This window comes from Spinacia oleracea, chromosome 5 (assembly GCF_020520425.1).
Source record: "Spinacia oleracea cultivar Varoflay chromosome 5, BTI_SOV_V1, whole genome shotgun sequence".
Classification (NCBI taxonomy): domain Eukaryota; kingdom Viridiplantae; phylum Streptophyta; class Magnoliopsida; order Caryophyllales; family Amaranthaceae; genus Spinacia; species Spinacia oleracea.
Genome location: NC_079491.1, coordinates 4,160,074 through 4,177,762, shown reverse-complemented (window position 1 = coordinate 4,177,762; position 17,689 = coordinate 4,160,074). Strand labels below are relative to the sequence as shown.

General features: G+C 39.1%; 3 protein-coding genes across 5 annotated transcripts; 2 read left to right on the top strand and 1 right to left on the bottom strand.

The window, feature by feature from the left end:
* Positions 1–73: 73 nt before the first annotated feature.
* LOC110782993 (uncharacterized) lies at positions 74–7,985 on the top strand. Of its 3 annotated transcripts, none has more exons than XM_056828488.1 (4): positions 74–234; positions 840–4,965; positions 5,075–5,126; positions 7,658–7,985. In XM_056828488.1, exon 2 carries the CDS (start codon positions 931–933, stop codon positions 4,753–4,755), a length of 3,825 nt encoding a protein of 1,274 aa, XP_056684466.1. In that variant the 5' UTR covers positions 74–234; positions 840–930; the 3' UTR covers positions 4,756–4,965; positions 5,075–5,126; positions 7,658–7,985. The 3 variants fall into 3 exon arrangements, with proteins under 3 accessions (XP_056684466.1, XP_056684468.1, XP_056684467.1); XM_056828490.1 differs by having other exon boundaries at positions 78–234; positions 840–4,768; XM_056828489.1 differs by adding an exon at positions 546–596 and having other exon boundaries at positions 95–234; positions 840–5,126.
* A 1,090-nt stretch (positions 7,986–9,075) lies between these two features.
* Positions 9,076–12,655, top strand: LOC110783008 (COMPASS-like H3K4 histone methylase component WDR5B). Its single transcript, XM_056828076.1, has 2 exons — positions 9,076–9,815; positions 12,047–12,655. The coding sequence occupies exons 1-2, from the start codon at positions 9,159–9,161 to the stop codon at positions 12,335–12,337; spliced, it is 948 nt and encodes a 315-aa protein (XP_056684054.1). The 5' UTR covers positions 9,076–9,158; the 3' UTR covers positions 12,338–12,655.
* A 510-nt stretch (positions 12,656–13,165) lies between these two features.
* On the bottom strand, positions 13,166–17,235 carry LOC110783024 (uncharacterized). Its single transcript, XM_021987325.2, has 3 exons — positions 16,824–17,235; positions 14,572–14,713; positions 13,166–13,596 (listed from the first exon to the last, which is right to left on the bottom strand). Exons 1-3 carry the CDS (start codon positions 17,114–17,116, stop codon positions 13,513–13,515), a joined length of 519 nt encoding a protein of 172 aa, XP_021843017.1. The 5' UTR covers positions 17,117–17,235; the 3' UTR covers positions 13,166–13,512.
* Between the last annotated feature and the right edge of the window lie 454 nt (positions 17,236–17,689).

Genomic DNA, 17,689 nt, shown 5'->3' with positions numbered 1-17,689 from the left:
TATATATTTGTTCATTATATTTACGAGAATGCCCTTTGATATACGAAATTGTTTTGAAATTTATAGTTAAGCCCTTAGCAAATACGATCTATCCATCTTTTGTAGAACCGCCCAGAAATTCCTAAAACTCTTCCGTCACCGACCTCCTTTTCGAACACCGCCTTTGGGTGTTTTTTCCAAACCCTTACTTCACCGGCGGCTGCATCTTCTTCATTGCATCACCCTTTTCGCCTGGTATCACACTCTCTCTCTATTTAGATTAATCTATTGTATTCTTTCTGCAATTTCTTCTGCATTTGCCTTACTCTTTTCATTTGCTTTTGAATTTCGTGATTTTTCCATGTTAACTATTTTCCGTAGTTTGCTTCTCTTATTATATTCTGTTTATACTGTTTATTAATCAATTGGAATCATTTTGTTGAGATAAATTCTAAAATAGGAGCTCGTTGTTCAAATAATATTTCACTGTGATTTGGCTGATTTTGATTGGGGTTTATGTTGACGTGTTTTAACTTGTAATATTTGATTATTGATTGAAATTTCAGGTTAGATTTATCGTAGATTGGGTTTTGAGAGAATTTTCTAATCACTGTGAAGTAAGGAATAAAGCTAGGTTTTTTTTGTTTCGATGTTGTCAATTCAATTTATTATTATATTTTTTTAACGCAAAATTCAATTTATTAATCAATTGGAATGATTATGTTGAGAACTTGAGATAAAGCCGAAAGTATAAACTTGTTGTTCATATAATCATTCACTGTAATTTGGCTGATTATGAATGGGTTGATGTTGATGTGCTTTAACATGTACTAATAGTTGATTATTGATTGAAATTGCAGGTTAGGATTATTGTAGATTGATTTCTGAGACAAATTTTTAGTCAATTGGGAAGAAAGGAAAAGAGCTAGGGTTTTCAGTTCGATTAGAGGTATGGCGTCGTTAGACCCAGAGATTGCTAAGACTCAGGAGGAGAGGAAGAAGATGGAGCAGGAGCTGGCCTCTCTTTCTTCCCTTAACTATGATACTGAGCTTTATGGGAATAATGCGAGGGAGGATTATGTTCAGTCGATTCCTGTGGATGACGATGAAGATAATGCTGATGTTATGGACAATGAGGTGGCCCGGAAATTGGCCTCCTATACGGCTCCCAAGTCTCTTTTAAAGGAAATGCCGGGTGCTGGGGCCGACTATGATGATGGGTTGAGGAAGCCACAGAGGATTATTGACCGTGAGGATGATTACCGTCGAAGGAGGCTTGATCGTGTAATTTCTCCAGCGAGGCATGATGCTTTTGCGATGGGGGATAAGACCCCGGATGTTGGTACGAGGACTTATGCAGAAGTGATGAGGGAGGAGGCGTTGAAGAGGGAGAAGGAGGAAACGTTGAGGTTAATTGCTAAGAAGATGAAGGAGGAGGAGGAGCAGAAGAAGAATATGGGCGAGGAGAAAGGGGCTGGTGGTGGTGATGTTGCTGCTCAAGCTCAGTCTTCACTGAAGAGGAGAAATAGGTGGGACAAAGCACAGGATAAGGAACCCGATGAAAGCATAGCAAAGAAGGCTAAATCTTCCTCGGATTGGGATATGGCCGACTCTACCCCTGGGATTGGAAGGTGGGATGCCACTCCGACGCCAGGGAGACTTGGTGATGCCACACCTTCTGCTCGCAGGAATAGGTGGGATGAGACACCGACACCTGGCCGTTCAAACGATTCAGATGCTACACCAACAGCTGGTGGGGTCACTCCCGGTGCTACTCCAGCTGGAACATGGGATGCCACTCCAAAAATCACGGGTATGGCGACGCCAACACCGAAGCGGCAGAGATCAAGGTGGGATGAGACTCCAGCTACCATGGAGAGCGCAACACCCATGGCTGGGGCAACCCCTTCTGGGGCTATGACCCCTGGTGTGACACCTCTTGGCGGGGCTGATATGGCTACACCTACTCCTAATTTGCGGGGTCCTATTACTCCTGAACAGTATAACTTGATGAAGTGGGAGAAGGATATTGAGGACAGGAACAGACCTTTGACTGATGAAGAGCTTGATTCCATGTTCCCACCCGAAGGTTATAAGATATTGGATCCTCCAAATTCGTATGTGCCAATTAGGACTCCGGCTAGGAAGCTCCTTGCAACACCCACTCCGATGGGGACCCCGCTTTATCAAATACCAGTTGAAGACAGGGGCCAGCAGTTTGATGTTGGGAAGGAGCCTGCTAATGGATTGCCATTCATGAAACCAGAGGATTATCAGATTTTTGGGAAGTTATTGAATGAAGAAAATGAGGATGAGCTATCACCTGAGGAACAGAAGGAAAGAAAGATTATGAAGCTGCTACTTAAGGTGAAGAATGGTACCCCTCCTCAGAGAAAGACTGCATTACGGCAACTCACTGACAAGGCTAGAGAATTTGGTGCTGGTCTATTGTTCAACCAGATTTTGCCTTTGCTTATGCAGCCGACGTTGGAGGACCAAGAACGGCACCTTCTGGTGAAAGTTATCGACAGGGTGTTATACAAGCTTGATGAGTTGGTTCGACCTTTCGTGCACAAGATTCTTGTTGTTATTGAGCCACTCTTAATTGATGAAGACTACTATGCTCGGGTTGAGGGGAGAGAAATTATTTCAAACTTGAGCAAAGCTGCTGGATTGGCCACTATGATTGCTGCTATGAGACCAGATATTGACAATATCGATGAGTATGTGAGGAATACAACTGCAAGGGCTTTTAGTGTTGTGGCTTCAGCCCTAGGTATTCCTGCTCTTCTGCCATTTTTGAAGGCCGTGTGTCAAAGTAAGAAGTCATGGCAAGCCAGACACACAGGTATTAAGATTGTTCAACAGATAGCCATTTTGATTGGTTGTGCCGTGTTGCCACACTTGAGATCTTTGGTAGAAATTATTGAACATGGTCTCAATGACGAGAATCAAAAGGTCAGAACAATTACGGCGCTGTCTCTGGCAGCTCTAGCCGAGGCTTCTGCTCCATATGGTATAGAGAGTTTTGACTCTGTGTTGAAACCTTTGTGGAAAGGTATCAGATCACACCGTGGGAAGGTCTTGGCCGCGTTCCTGAAGTCAATTGGTTTCATCATCCCATTGATGGATGCTCTCTATGCTAGCTACTATACGAAAGAAGTCATGTTCATTTTAATTCGAGAGTTCCAGTCACCAGATGAAGAAATGAAGAAGATTGTTCTGAAAGTGGTTAAACAGTGTGTTAGCACCGAAGGTGTAGAGGCTGATTACATTAGAAGTGATATTCTTCCAGAGTTCTTTAAGAACTTCTGGGTTAGGAGAATGGCACTGGACAGGAGAAACTACAAACAGCTTGTGGAAACCACGGTAGAGATTGCAAACAAGGTCGGCGTTGCTGACATAGTGGGTAGGATAGTGGAGGATCTTAAAGACGAGAGTGAACCCTATAGGCGTATGGTGATGGAAACAATAGAGAAAGTTGTGACTAACTTGGGGGCATCTGATATTAATTCCCGTTTAGAAGAGCTTCTAATTGACGGTATTCTTTACGCTTTTCAAGAGCAGACAAGTGATGATGCCAATGTCATGCTTAATGGTTTCGGCGCTGTGGTTAACGCCCTCGGCCAAAGGGTCAAACCTTATCTCCCTCAGATATGTGGTACAATTAAGTGGCGTTTGAATAACAAGAGTGCAAAGGTAAGACAACAGGCTGCGGATCTCATCTCCCGAATTGCTGTGGTCATGAAAGGGTGCGGAGAGGAGCAGCTTATGGGTCACTTGGGTGTGGTTTTATACGAGTACCTCGGGGAAGAATACCCCGAGGTGTTGGGTTCAATCTTAGGAGCGCTCAAAGCCATTGTTAATGTCATTGGTATGACTAAGATGACTCCTCCAATTAAAGATCTGCTTCCTAGGTTAACTCCAATTCTGAAGAACAGACATGAAAAAGTGCAGGAAAACTGCATCGATCTCGTGGGTCGTATTGCGGATCGTGGAGCAGAATTCGTTCCTGCACGAGAATGGATGAGGATATGCTTCGAACTTCTGGAAATGCTCAAGGCTCACAAGAAAGGTATCAGAAGAGCCACTGTCAACACATTCGGGTACATTGCCAAAGCTATCGGACCTCAAGATGTGTTAGCCACTCTCCTAAACAATCTCAAGGTACAAGAACGTCAGAACCGTGTCTGTACAACAGTAGCCATTGCAATCGTTGCTGAAACGTGTTCACCTTTCACCGTTTTACCCGCCCTCATGAATGAATACCGTGTTCCAGAACTCAACGTACAGAACGGTGTTCTGAAATCTCTCTCTTTCCTCTTCGAGTATATCGGTGAAATGGGGAAGGATTATATCTATGCCGTGACCCCTCTTCTCGAAGATGCACTTATGGACAGGGATCTTGTTCACAGACAAACTGCAGCTTCTGCTGTGAAACACATGGCTCTTGGTGTTGCAGGTTTAGGTTGTGAAGATGCATTGGTGCACCTTATGAATTATGTGTGGCCTAATATCTTTGAAACTTCACCGCACGTTATTAACGCTGTTACGGAAGCCATTGAAGGGATGAGAGTTGCTCTTGGTGCTGCTGCAGTACTGAATTACTGTTTACAGGGTTTGTTTCACCCAGCAAGGAAAGTTAGAGAAGTTTACTGGAAGATTTACAATTCGCTTTATATTGGTGCACAGGATGCTCTTGTTGCTGCTTATCCCACATTGGAGGATGAAGGAGAGAATGTCTATAGTAGACCTGAGTTGTTGATGTTTGTGTAAAGCTAGTTGCCCTGTTAGTAATCCGAACTACTCTGTTGGTTCCTATATAAACTTTTTGCTTAGACAATGTTGTTCTAATTTTCTCGTTGCTTTTGATCGGTTTTGTTGAGATAACTGAATCTTCACTCTGCAACTTTTTACCTTCAAAGCACAAATTATCTGCCGTCAGGGGCATTCTGAGAATCAAACTCAGGACCCCTTGCACCCAGAGTGAGAATCATACCGCTAGACCAAAAGCCCTGTTGTTGCTGTTATGTGCTCTGATCTTCTTCAATTCTACTTTGACATACCTGGACATGTTTTCAATATGTTGGCGCAGGATGAGCTAGTTTCAGTGGATGGACTCTGTACTTCTGCTGAGATGCTGCAAGGTTAGTTCCCTGGCTATTTCTTTCTACCTTTGTCTAGCAATTCTTAGTAGTTTGACTACCAGATCTGAATGACCTATAAAAATCAGTTAGGTTCAGAAGTATTCTAATAATAAGGGATTTAGTGGCAAATTCGAGTAATGAACTCAGGACCTCTTGCACCCAAAGCAAGAATCATACCACTATACCAATGCCCTGCTGTTGTTGATACTTTATTGTTTTGTTTAATGTCTTTCAACTATGAATTTAAAAAGAAAAATCCTTTCCTAATCAACCTGAAGTGGTTGGGATGTTGTCTCATCTAGTCATCTAGTTCTTACCTCTTCTCCATATTATATTCCGTTAGTGTAGAAATGTATAACTCTTGCAATGCATGTCTGCAGTATCAATGTCTTGAAACAAAACAAAAATTTGCCACTGTTTGTCAGACATATCATGTGGATTTATCTGCGTGTGGGGCATTACCTTGTGAATACTTGGATAACAAATTCAACATCAGATACAACTTTTTCTTTTGCAATAGAAATACAGTGAAAAAGAAAGTAAGGGGGCATTCCAGAATTGAACTTGGGACCTCTCGCACCCAAGGCGAGAATCATGCCACATGCCCTGTTGTTTATTTCCTCCGTCCCGGAATACTTGAAACGTTTTCCTTATAAGGCTGTCAGGATTTGTTGCGACGTTTCTAAAAGTGAAAACTTTTATTAATATTATATCAATTTCTCACTTACCCAAGGACCCACCTACATCCCTACTCCCTAAAAAAAACATTAAAAAGTTCCACTACCCCCATCCCCACTCCCATACCCCTTTAAAAGTTTGACACACATCCCACTACCTATACTAAAAAAATACCGCACCACATGCCCTGTTGTTGTTTACTTCATATTTTGTTTTGTTATTGAATGATATTTCATTTATACTAGTGATATTTTATTTTGAGTGGGCTAGAAGCATGGGACCTTCAATGTTTCCAAGTAAATAGTAAATACCCTCTGTTGTATAAAGTATTTTGAATAAATACTCACTTGGTTCGGAATCAATAGTCTCATGTCCCAACCCCCTCTAATTGGATTCACCATAATATGGATAAAATACCCTTTTTAATATCTTATTTTCTTTTCATCATCTTTTCACCACTCTTTGTAAGCGGAGGTATGTTTGCAAATCGAAGGATCTTCTGTACTTAAGGGAATGTGATAACTTTATCTGGAAATCCCGAAACAGGTCGTAAATTCTCTATTTATGATGCACTTTTACTGAGTGAATACTTCCTTTATTTCGTTTCTGACTTTCTGCTAAGTGCTAACCATCCTGGTTCTCTAATTATCATTTACTGATGCCTGGAACTTACACGAATATCTCCTCTGTTATCTTTCTGGTCACACTCCTGCTTGTCTGGCTTTGTTTAATACTTAAATGCACTTCGGCAAGTATTTTGAGATGCTATTTTGAATTACCAAATGTTGTGAAGATAGCTGTAAAACTGATGCTGTTTTAACTATTAGATGTTTATTCATTTTCTTCCCTTTTAAATTGTATCCCTTTCTTTTTTTTGAAGCTCGGTTCAGTGACAACCTTCTTTTGGGTCTTGTTATGTTGGTAATCTCAAAGTATTCTGTAACCTATTTCTTTTCCCTGAACCGTAGGTGTTGGGAGTTTGCTAAGGTCTTCGCAATGGTTGTTGATTTTAGCATTATCCTCATATATAATCTACTTATAACAATTGTCCTACGTGATGTGTTATGGGATAAAGTTTTTATTAGCTCCCTATGGGATAAGGCGGCCGCCCGGACGGGGCTTTCCTAAACTATATTGGGGACATACAAGGAATTGGTTAACTTCTAGTTTGATTTCCGGTCTCTTTCCATGGACACTTCGTCCTCTTGATGTAGTTTTACTTTCATTTGTGCAATTTCAAAAAAACTTGAAACTGTGAATGGCCAGACATGTACGAATTAGTAAATTACATGTCATTTAAAAGTGAAAGAGCAAAGGATTAGGATTTGGTAATTATTGCATTGGCTTTTTTAAGACCAGCATTCGTATTCTAAAGTGATATTTATTATTAAACGACAATGGTTATGTTGGCCAGCTAATGAACCGGAGGGAGTGAATAACAGACCTAACTTTGTGCTTTCTGAGAATTGAATTTGGGCCTCTCGCACCCAATGTGAGGATCAATACCACTAGACCAAACACTTCAGTTCTGATCATGTAGTTGGTGTACTGAATTACTTTGATTTTTTATGGTTATCCAATTGCTTTCACTATATCTTCTCTTGTGAGTTTTATCTACTTTACTGCTTTACTGCACTTGGATTTCTTGCTTTCACTATATCTTCTCTTGTGAGTTTTATGGTCAAGACAATGTTTCTTGCATTTGGTTGGTTTGCCAATTTTTTTGTCTCCTTTTTCATGTTTGTCAAAGTGATCTGATTGTTACTGCTGTTGCGACGTTTGAACTGTATTCTTGTTTATAAATTGAATACTTTTCATAGCTAGGTCTGACCAACATAGCTCCATTGTCGCAGGATGCGGATGCGGATGCAGATGCAGGTGCACATGTTAAAGCTCAAATTCACTTTATATCGGAGCACGCGATGCTCTTTTCGCTGCTTATCCCACATTGGAGGATGAAGGAGAGAATGTCTATAATAGACCCGAGTTGTTGATGTTTGTGTAAAGATTGTTGCTCTGTTAGTAATCGAAATTACTGTACTCTTTTGGTTGGACAATATTGTTTTCATTTCTCCCCATTGTTTTTTATTAGTCTTGTTATGATCACTGACTGAATCTTCACTCTTTCGAAGCATAAGTTATATGCTTTATGGAAACAAGCAATTTGATCTATTTGTTTCATCGTCTTGAAGTGTAAAATTTGATGTATAAACAAGAGTGGTGTATACACTGTTTGTATACAATAATACAAGACATTTTAGGATTTACAAATAGCTTTTTAATATTTTTTGACATGTTCTAATTAATAGACATACACAGGTTTACTATAAAAATCATTGCAAAATATTTGAATCAAGTTCAAACTTTTGACAAATAGTTTCTTGCATAGGTGTTTTGATCTTTCTTTTTACTTAATATAATCAAAATCAATATTCACACTCATGGTAATTGCTAGTTAACTAAAAAAGTTAACAGTTGTCTATTTTTCCGTTATATATTTCCATTACCGTTCATTATCATTTACGGGAAATTTTGTCATTTTAAGACTTAAAATTTTATCTCTTTAATCAAGGTTTAGGTCGCGTTATGTTTACCCCCATGACAGAGTAATTTTATTTTTCCTACTAATGATGTATAGTGGTTAAAACTTAGGTTACAGATTCTAATTCTCATTGGTGATTTGTATTGACGATGGTATTGTAGCTCATTCATGCCAAAACAAAATTTTAAAAAATGTTTTGGGTTAATGTAATAAAATAACCTCGTCGGTGCAATGATCTTATTATTAACGGCAACTTTTGTGTAAGACCGTCTTACCGGAAAGACCATTAGTGCTTAACTAATTAGTTTCATTATTTAACTAAATGCTTCGAGTGCTTAACTAATTAGTTCCAGTGCTTAACTAATTGATTTCATTGCTTAACTAATCGAGTAAAGTTTTTCTAATAAAAGATGTTACTTCGTATATATATAAAAAATTAATAAAAAATAATAATACGGGAGTTAAGCAATGAAATAAAGTCTTGGCCTCAAGTGGCTTGTGTCCATGTGGACACAAGTGGCTTGTAATTGGTATCCGCTAATTTGTTATTGGTACTAAGACTAGTATGGTATTGGTATACCAATACATTGCTGAGAAGTACTAATACAGAGTACACATTATTTGTGTTATTGGTATTGACATATGCTGTGTTGGTACTAAAAATAGTTGTTTTGAGGTCACTTGTGTCCATATGCACACAAGCAACTGAGGTTTAACATTCCTCAAAAAAGACCCTTCATATAATCCTCTTCTATTCGTGAACCAAAAATGAGACATAAAGCAACTTTACTCCACCACATTCCACCCTAACAATGTCCGCCGGACAACCCCAACAACCACCGCCATATCAACCGTATCGCCTCCACAAAACCCTAAACACCCACAAGCGCGCCGTCTCCTGCGTCAAATTTTCCAACGACGGCGAACTCTTCGCCTCCGCCTCCCTCGACAAAACCTTAGCTCTCTACTCCTCCCAAACCCTAACCCTGATCTCTCTCCTCGTCGGCCACACTGAAGGAATTTCCGACCTTGCCTGGTCCTCAGACTCACATTACATCGTCTCTGCTTCAGACGACACCACTCTCCGCATTTGGGACGCACGCGCCTCCTCTTGCGACTGTGTTAAAACTCTTAGAGGTCATTCCGGTTTCGTTTTCTGCGTCAATTTTAATCATCCTTCCAATTTGATTGTTTCTGGGTCGTTTGATGAGACAATTCGGGTATGGGATGTGAAAACGGGTCGGACTGTTCATGTGATTCGTGGCCATTCTTTGCCAGTGACTTCTGTTAGCTTTAACCCGGATGGATCGTTGATCGTTTCGGGTTCACATGATGGGAGTTGCAAGATTTGGGATACTGCTACTGGGGTTTGTTTAAAGGTGTTGATTGATGATAAAATTGGGGTTTCCTTTGCTAAGTTTTCTCCAAATGGGAAGTTTATTCTTGTTGCCACTCTGGATAACACCTTGGTAATAATTCTTTCTCTTTATCATTTTTTTTGGAGAATTTGCAAGACTATATAACAATTCTAAATGGGAAGTTCATTTTTTGTTGTCACTTTGCAAGATTATGCATTGCAATCCAAATGCTGATATATTATGGAAATGGTTTGATAGGAAGCAATTGACTTTATTGGAGATAAATGCTGAAAATCAGTAGAAAACCGTTCGAATTACTGCTAGTTTAATACCAATACTAAAGAATTAACTGGGTTTTGTGAATCGAGGATTCCGGTTTCTGTAATGGTAATTAGAGGAATTATGGAATGAAAGAGAAGTTCATCGAATTTCGGAGATTTGAGTTTTTCTGGATTTAATGAATTAGGATTAGTTTTAGTGTCTTGGAATAGTGAGCTGATGGTGGATAGCTGAGTCCTTATCGCTTTATTACATTTAGCGGGCTTTTGGTTTTTGTTGATTGATTGGATTAGCCACGGCGTTGAATCTGGCAGCTTGTCGAGCTTTAATAGTAAAAGATGTAATTAGGATTTCAGTTTTTGATAGCAGTTGTAGTGGACTAGTGGTGGCAGGCTAGCAGCAGCTCGCTTTCTCTGATTAACTCGTTTTTGGAGAAATACTTTTCAAATTAATGCTAGGATTATATTGGTAATAAGGAACTAAAGAGAGAAGTCCATCAATTCAAAAATTAGAGGAGTTTCTGGATTTAGCTGACTAGCTGAGTCCTTTTTGCTTGTTGGCATATAGCAGGTTTTAGATTTTATGTTGATTGATTGAATTAGTCATTGTATTTTGGCAGCTTGTTGAGTGTAGATAGTAAAAGTCTAAAAGATGAGCCCTTTTGTTAATGTGGAATTAGCAATTTTGAGCCATTCTATGGTAGGAGTAGCAGCAGCAGTAGCTTGCTTTGTCTGATTGACTCAAATTTGGTGCTTATCTTTTTGATTGAAGTAGTTTCTACTTTTCCTTCAGTAACTTTCTATTTGGAAGGATGAGATAATAACTATTTAGAGATGAATCCTATGACACAGTATAAGCTTTTATGTTTCCTATAACTAACATCATTTAACGACAATCTGGATTGGAGTGTATGACAACTCTAACGAGTACAAAAGGAGATGTTTTGTTTTGAAAGAAAATGAGTTGATGTTGTATTCAGCAGTGTGTAGATCGCGGTTATTGGCTGTTCATTGTTTTATTTGATAAAATGTGACTCGGCATGCATAATGTTGTCTTTGAATTTGAGATGATTATGACAGCTTGTGTATATGGGTTACTAATTGGAGTTGTATTTAAAGGTTGTCTTCTCTATCATCTTTGATTTGTGTTTTGGCTTGATTACACAGTCATTCTTTCTCCTTTTTGATTTTTCATATAAATGAAAAGTTCACTGGATTCACTCTAGGATATGAGTTTAGTTTCCCTATCAAAACCACTTGTTGGTTTTTAGGAGCTCACATGCGAGTGTTTTCACTAAATTATTGTTATGGAAATTTGTCGACATTGTGCTCGTCATGCTGTCCTCAGAACTCTACTGCAGCATTCTATATGATTTTTCAAATTATGATTCTTGTAATTCTTAGAAAACAGTGTTACTGGCTTATGACTTGAAAACAATGCTTCAAGTTTTGTTTTCTAATTACAAGTTCAATCCACAAAGCTGATAGAAATTAGATTGTGTAAAATGGTGACAAAATCTGCACTTGTAGCCTTGTATGCTTCAGCAGACAGTTGTGTAGTCCCAAAACTGGGTGTTTTTCTGGCAGGAGTATGGATTAATTTGTTTACGTAAGGTTTACATGTCTGTGAGACTGTGACCGCGGGGTAATGATGGTTGTGGGCCGGGTCAGGCTTCGGGCCGGGCCCAAACTAGGCCCGTTATGCACCGGGTCGGTCTGAAAAGTTCAAAAACATGGCCCATGCCCACAGGCTGTCGTGCCAGGCCGGGCCATCGGGCTTAAGCCTAATTTCACTAAATTTATCGTGCTTTGTCTTGCGGTGCCTTGTTGTGCTTTTTCCAAAAAATATGTGGCCGCCTTGGGCCGGGCTTTTTTTCGTGTCGGGCCTCGGCCTTCTTTATGGTAGAATTACTTAGAAGTTGAAAGCAGTTTTCCACCCTTCGAAATTTGGTTTAGGTCTTATCGAAAACTTAATAGCTGTTAACTAGCATTCTATTAAAACTCCCTTTTGTCGATCTAACATGCTTTCATTTCCTCTGTTTTGCTCTTATGTTTTGGTTGCAGAGGCTCTCCAACTACTTAACAGGAAAGTTCTTGAAAATGTACCAGGGGCATACCAACAAAGTATATTGTATAACCCCAACTTTCTCTGTAACAAATGGAAAGTATATTGTAAGTGGATCAGAAGATCACTGTATTTACTTGTGGGATCTTCAAGGAAGGAACTTGATCCAAAGAATCGAAGGCCATATTGACACTGTGGTTTCAGTCTCGTGCCATCCAAAGCGGAACATGATTGCTTCAGCTGGCTTGGACAAAGATAGAAGTGTTCGAATTTGGGTCCAGAATGCATGATTTCTCAATCAAAAAGATAATTTCCAAAATCATGTTGAAGTTCCTAAACCCTAAAACCCTACTTTTGTTGAAGTTCCTACGATAAATCCTGTAATAGGATGAGGGAAATTCCGAGTCCTTGTTTTTCCGATTATAATTTGTAAATAAAAGTTGTGTTATATGCCCGAAATCACATAAAACCTCCTTGTGTTGGGCTTGTTCTATCAAGAAAACTCTCAAATGTATCCTTAAGACGTGCTGACAATTGCGGAGGTTGTTTAGAAATGTGTTTTACTTCCTCCGTTTCAAAAAGATCTTTACAGTTACTATTTGCACGAACTCCAATGCAATATTTAACTACTAATATATCCAATTTCGTATGTGAAAAAATTATAAAAATTTGATAATCTGAAAATACATATCGAGACCAATCTGACAAGATCTTACATGTAACGTTTTGATGTATATAATAGAGAGAATTTACGGTAAAAGTTTTTATACTTTGAACACATTTTCCAAAGCGTAAAGAACTTTCAGAAACGGAGGTAGTAGATGTGTGCCATTTCTGCATTGAAATCGATTCTTGATGGTTTTCAGTTGTGGTTTAATTTTCTAAATTTACAGTTAGGTGCAGAGAATGTATTGTTGTATGACCAATAACCAATTGTGCTGGTTCAACATCACAAACAAAATCTTTATGTCAATGGTGAATTGCAAGGATGCCGCAAGAAAACTTCTTGGAGTGAAATCATTTGATGTTAAATTGGAATTTACAAGTATGGCTCTGTTCTTTTCGATTCTTATTGCTTATTACTCCGTAGACAAACCAGAAAAAACAAAAAGCACCCATAGGAAACAATCAGACCACACCATAAATTAGATAAATCAGACCAGATCAGGTGAAGAGAACAAGGCCTACAACTGTACAATACTGATGAATCACGATACAGTGTGATAACTGGATGATTCGTGATTATGATAACTATTCACATACAAATTGAATCTCTCAAAACAAATTTGCAAAGTACAACACAGTTCCAACATTCTGCCTTGTCTTGTGTCAAACTGTCAATAGCCATTTGTGAAGGGTTCAGATTAATTCCCATGCAGATTATGATCAATTACTCTACCCTGGCTTTTGATACGAAACAGGGAGAAAGAAAGGACCCTTCTAGTGTGGTGTTGCTTATTGTAAATCACTGGTTCTTTGTCCATCCGTAAGTGTCCTCTGAGCCATTTTTCACTTTTTTTCTTCGCTCAGCAATCATTTCTGAATATGACTGAAAAAAAGTGGTAATAACAATTTCATTGTGTAATCCTCTTCAAACCATTCCTCTTCAAAGCTAATCAAAACTAAAGTTGCATGTTTTTCAAGTCTAATTACAATGGGTTAACGGTTAACCTCATTTAAGAGGTGTACAAGAAAGAATTGCCTAATTCATAAAAAAAGCATACTGCAGGGGTATTTTGTGAATCAGGGAAACTTAAAGGGGTATTATTCTGATACACATAGGTAAAGATGGATGTGGGTCGGGCAGACCCCGAGGCCCGACCCGACATGAAAAAGCCTGGCCTAACATGCGCACGAAGTTGTGGGCGGGGCCTGTGCTCCAATTTTTTTGGGAAGAAACACGACAAGACACGGCACGACAACGCACACTAAATTTAGTAAAATTGGCTTAGGCATGATGGGCTGGCACGGCAGCCCGTGGGCCCGGGCCTTGTTTTCAACTTTTTGACCCGCCCCGCCCCGATGCAACGTGGGTTTGGTGCGGCCCCGGCCCATTTAGACCGCAACATGTGGGCCCGACCCGCCCCATAACCATTTTTTACACATAGGGGGCATTTCTGGGTATATTGGGGTTGTGTTGCAAATTGAGAATGCCATTGTTATATATTTAGAGCTTCTCGAGTACAAGAAGCACCAAGTTGGAAAAGCCAGTCGAGCAATCAAGCCAGACAGGAAGGGGAAGAGTAAGCGGGGAAGAGTAAGCGGGGAAGAGTAAGCAGAGAAGACCAACCAAGCAAATATGTTTATATATCCTTCAAACCCAGTGAAATATGCTTCACCCATGTAATAAAATTCTAGAATAACTCAAGGACAGCATACATCAGCAGAGACTGAAAAGGGGATATTCGAACTCTATGGTTGAACATTTTTCTGATTTCACGGAACCAAAAGAAACACTGAGACAACTCTCCATATAGACCACATGTAATATACAAGTTGTAATATAAGAAGAAGAAGCACAAACCTTAGGATATGAATATAGGAAGATGTACCACCATGCAAAGATTACAGTGGAAGCCAAAACAGTAACAACAATGGAGTGCAAAACCAGCCAGCTGCATGTAATCACTGATACTCCAGTCAGGGCTATTGTCCATGGTTGACACCTAACATGGAAATGAAGATAATGAAGCAATGAAATTAAATGTTCACTTTGGAAAAAAAATCATAACACAAAAAGTAGTGGTCAATCTCAATTTACAAAATGAACACATTATTTGTTTGTTCAAACACGAAATATTGTGTTGTATGTTAAGTATGCTATCTGCAGCTTTAAGAAAATCACCACTCTGTATACTCATGTTTAGAATAGATGTTTTCTTATGTCCTTTTCAAATCACTCGTAACTTCAAAATACATAAACAAACCACTCCTCCCTTGCGGGAATTCGGGATGGATGAACGGGGATGAACCCTTAAGAATAAAAAACATTAACCCCTCGATCATTTGCTGTAAAAAAAATCCTCCTTTCCTAATTACAGATTATAATAGTTTATCTCTTGTAATATGTGACAAATGATAATATAGTGATGTAGGTATATCTTACTTGTCTGGACTGGCATAACATATCAAGAGATTAACAATGGTAACAGGAAATCCATTGAAGAAGGTTATTGGTAACATAAAAGCATCAAGGAATTCTGAATCCTGCAGATTTAAACTAGACAAGAATGGAAGTTATGAATCCCAAATTCCTAGCAAACTATTTTCTCATGAAGCAGCCATGAAGCAGGATCCAAGGTAGCAATTTACAATCATACGGAGTACTACCATAACCATGTCCTTGTCCCTCCATCAAGGGTCTCAAGAGTCGAGATCGTTTGAGTTTGGCCTCTGATTGTGAAGCGATTGGGACACTTGCTACTTAAAACAGTTAAAAGGATTAAAGGAGGAGTATTGGTAAATACATTTAGTTTAGTGTATTGTAATCCCTTTCTCCAATTTAGCATAATGCCTTTAAAACCAAAAGGAACATAAGGAAAACTGTCAATCCAAAACCAGTACCATCCACAAATAACACTATGCACATGGAATATCTGCTTTGAAAAGGACCAAAAGGTGGTGTAAGCTACAAATCAGAAACTACCCGTCAACCACCTAACCGAGCTAACAGAGTTACAAGATACAATTAACCAAAAACAATTAACCACCTAACCGAGCTACAAGATACACGAACACACCACTGCATTCTCCCAAAAAGCAATTAACCACCTAACCGGGCTACAAGATACACACAAACACACCACTTCATTCTCCCAAAAAAACAATTAACCACCTAACCGGGCTACAAGATACACACAAACACCGCCTCATTCTCCCAAAAAAACAATTAACCACCTAACCGGCTACAAGATACACACGAACACACCACTTCATTCTTCCAAAAAAAAAATAACCACCTAACCAAGCTACAAGAAACACACCCCTTTATCCTTCCAAAAACCAATTAACCACCTAGCCGAGCTATAAGATACATAAACACAACACTTATTCTCCAAAAAAACAATTAACCACCGAACCGAGCTACAAGATACACAAACACACCATTTCATTCGCCCAAAAAACAATTAACAACCTAACCGGATACAAGATACACACGAACACACCACTTCATTCTCCCAACAATTACCACCTAACCGAGCTACAAGGTACACACCACTTTATCTTCCCAAAAAACCATTAACCACCTAACCAAGCTATAAGATACACATCTAAAGCTTTTTTACCAGCTTTCACATATCCTAGCTCAATTTGACACTACATACAATGAACAAACTCTGCGCTACACCTGGAATCCCGAACAGGCACGGGCTTTCGGTTTCCCCTCTCACAATTCCCAAACTGTACAAGAGGGCTGTATAATCACAGTTTCTTACAAGTAATTGTTCAACAATTTGTGAGAAAGAGACCACCTCTTACATGGCATAAATGACATCTCTTGGTACAATCAAGCGCATTATATAATTATATGTAAATGCTAAAACATACAAGTATAGTTCCTCAATTTCATCAAACAAACAAGAAAAGTGTTCAAGAACAACAATTGACAACCCCAAAACAAAATGAGAATTAAGAAAAGCAATGATTGGAGAATTAACAACCTATAAATCTATAATACTAACAAATAACTAAAATTGGCAAATCAGAAATAACTAAAAACAATTAATTGTAGCTGGGTTAAGTAAAAGCTAAAAGGATTGCAAATAGAAATCTCACCAAGAGGGTTTGGTGTCCCAAACAGAATCATACTCGAGGGAGAGAGAATTGAGATAACCTTCCATATCACTGACGACGCCGTCTTGATCTTTGAACAAAGGGTCAGCCTCAACTGGGTCATTGGACTTGCTTCTCAATTTTGCAGAATTATTGCGAAATTTAACTGATTGGAGAACACCGGATGAGAGTTTAGGGTATGATATTGGACTATGGAGCTGGGATTTTGTTGAGGGCAAGTGAAGAAGATGGGTTTGCAAGGGATGAGAGAGGGAAATAAGTGGAAGAGCTGCCATTTTTAGGCTGTAGTGAAGATTATCTTTCAAACCTGTCACGGAAATCCCAAATATTCAAACCCAGGAATACATTCCCTACTGAGCTACTACGAGTACTTGATCACGTTTCAATTTACATTCATTGTCCAAAAATTCATTTTGATTGTTATAATATCCTCTAATGGAATTTAGGGTCAGTTTTTTAGTTAGATATGGGTCAAGCCGATAGGTTGGTGGTCCGAGTCCGACACAATTTAGGGTCAGTTTTAGTGTTAGATATGGGTCAAGCCGATATGTTGGTGGTCCGAGTCCGACACAAAATTTGTCTAACACTGCATGAGCCCATTGTAATTTGGAAGCACAACACACTATGAGAGGCACCTTAATGGATCATAGGTTTTTAATGGATATCATTTTAGAAATTTGACACAAAAAACGCGTCTGTCTATACGCAGACATGCTTATTTATTACGCATTAACAAAAAATGTTAAAATAGCAAAGGGTCGCTGTCAAAGCGAGCTTGAACGTGTATGGGCCTCATTTATAGAAGAGTACGAGTCTGGCACTTTTCCTTAGTCTGTTTCTGACAAGGC

Coding starts and splice junctions, on each gene's coding strand:
- LOC110782993 (XM_056828488.1), top strand. CDS start 931: ATGGCGTCGTTAGACCCAGAGATTGCTAAGACTCAGGAGGAGAGGAAG.
- LOC110783008 (XM_056828076.1), top strand. CDS start 9,159: ATGTCCGCCGGACAACCCCAACAACCACCGCCATATCAACCGTATCGC. Junction 9,816..12,046: donor CCACTCTGGATAACACCTTG/GTAATAATTCTT, acceptor TTTTGGTTGCAG/AGGCTCTCCAACTACTTAAC.
- LOC110783024 (XM_021987325.2), bottom strand. CDS start 17,116: ATGGCAGCTCTTCCACTTATTTCCCTCTCTCATCCCTTGCAAACCCAT. Junction 14,714..16,823: donor TGGGACACCAAACCCTCTTG/GTGAGATTTCTA, acceptor TTTCCATGTTAG/GTGTCAACCATGGACAATAG. Junction 13,597..14,571: donor TCCTATATTCATATCCTAAG/GTTTGTGCTTCT, acceptor ACTTTTTTTCAG/TCATATTCAGAAATGATTGC.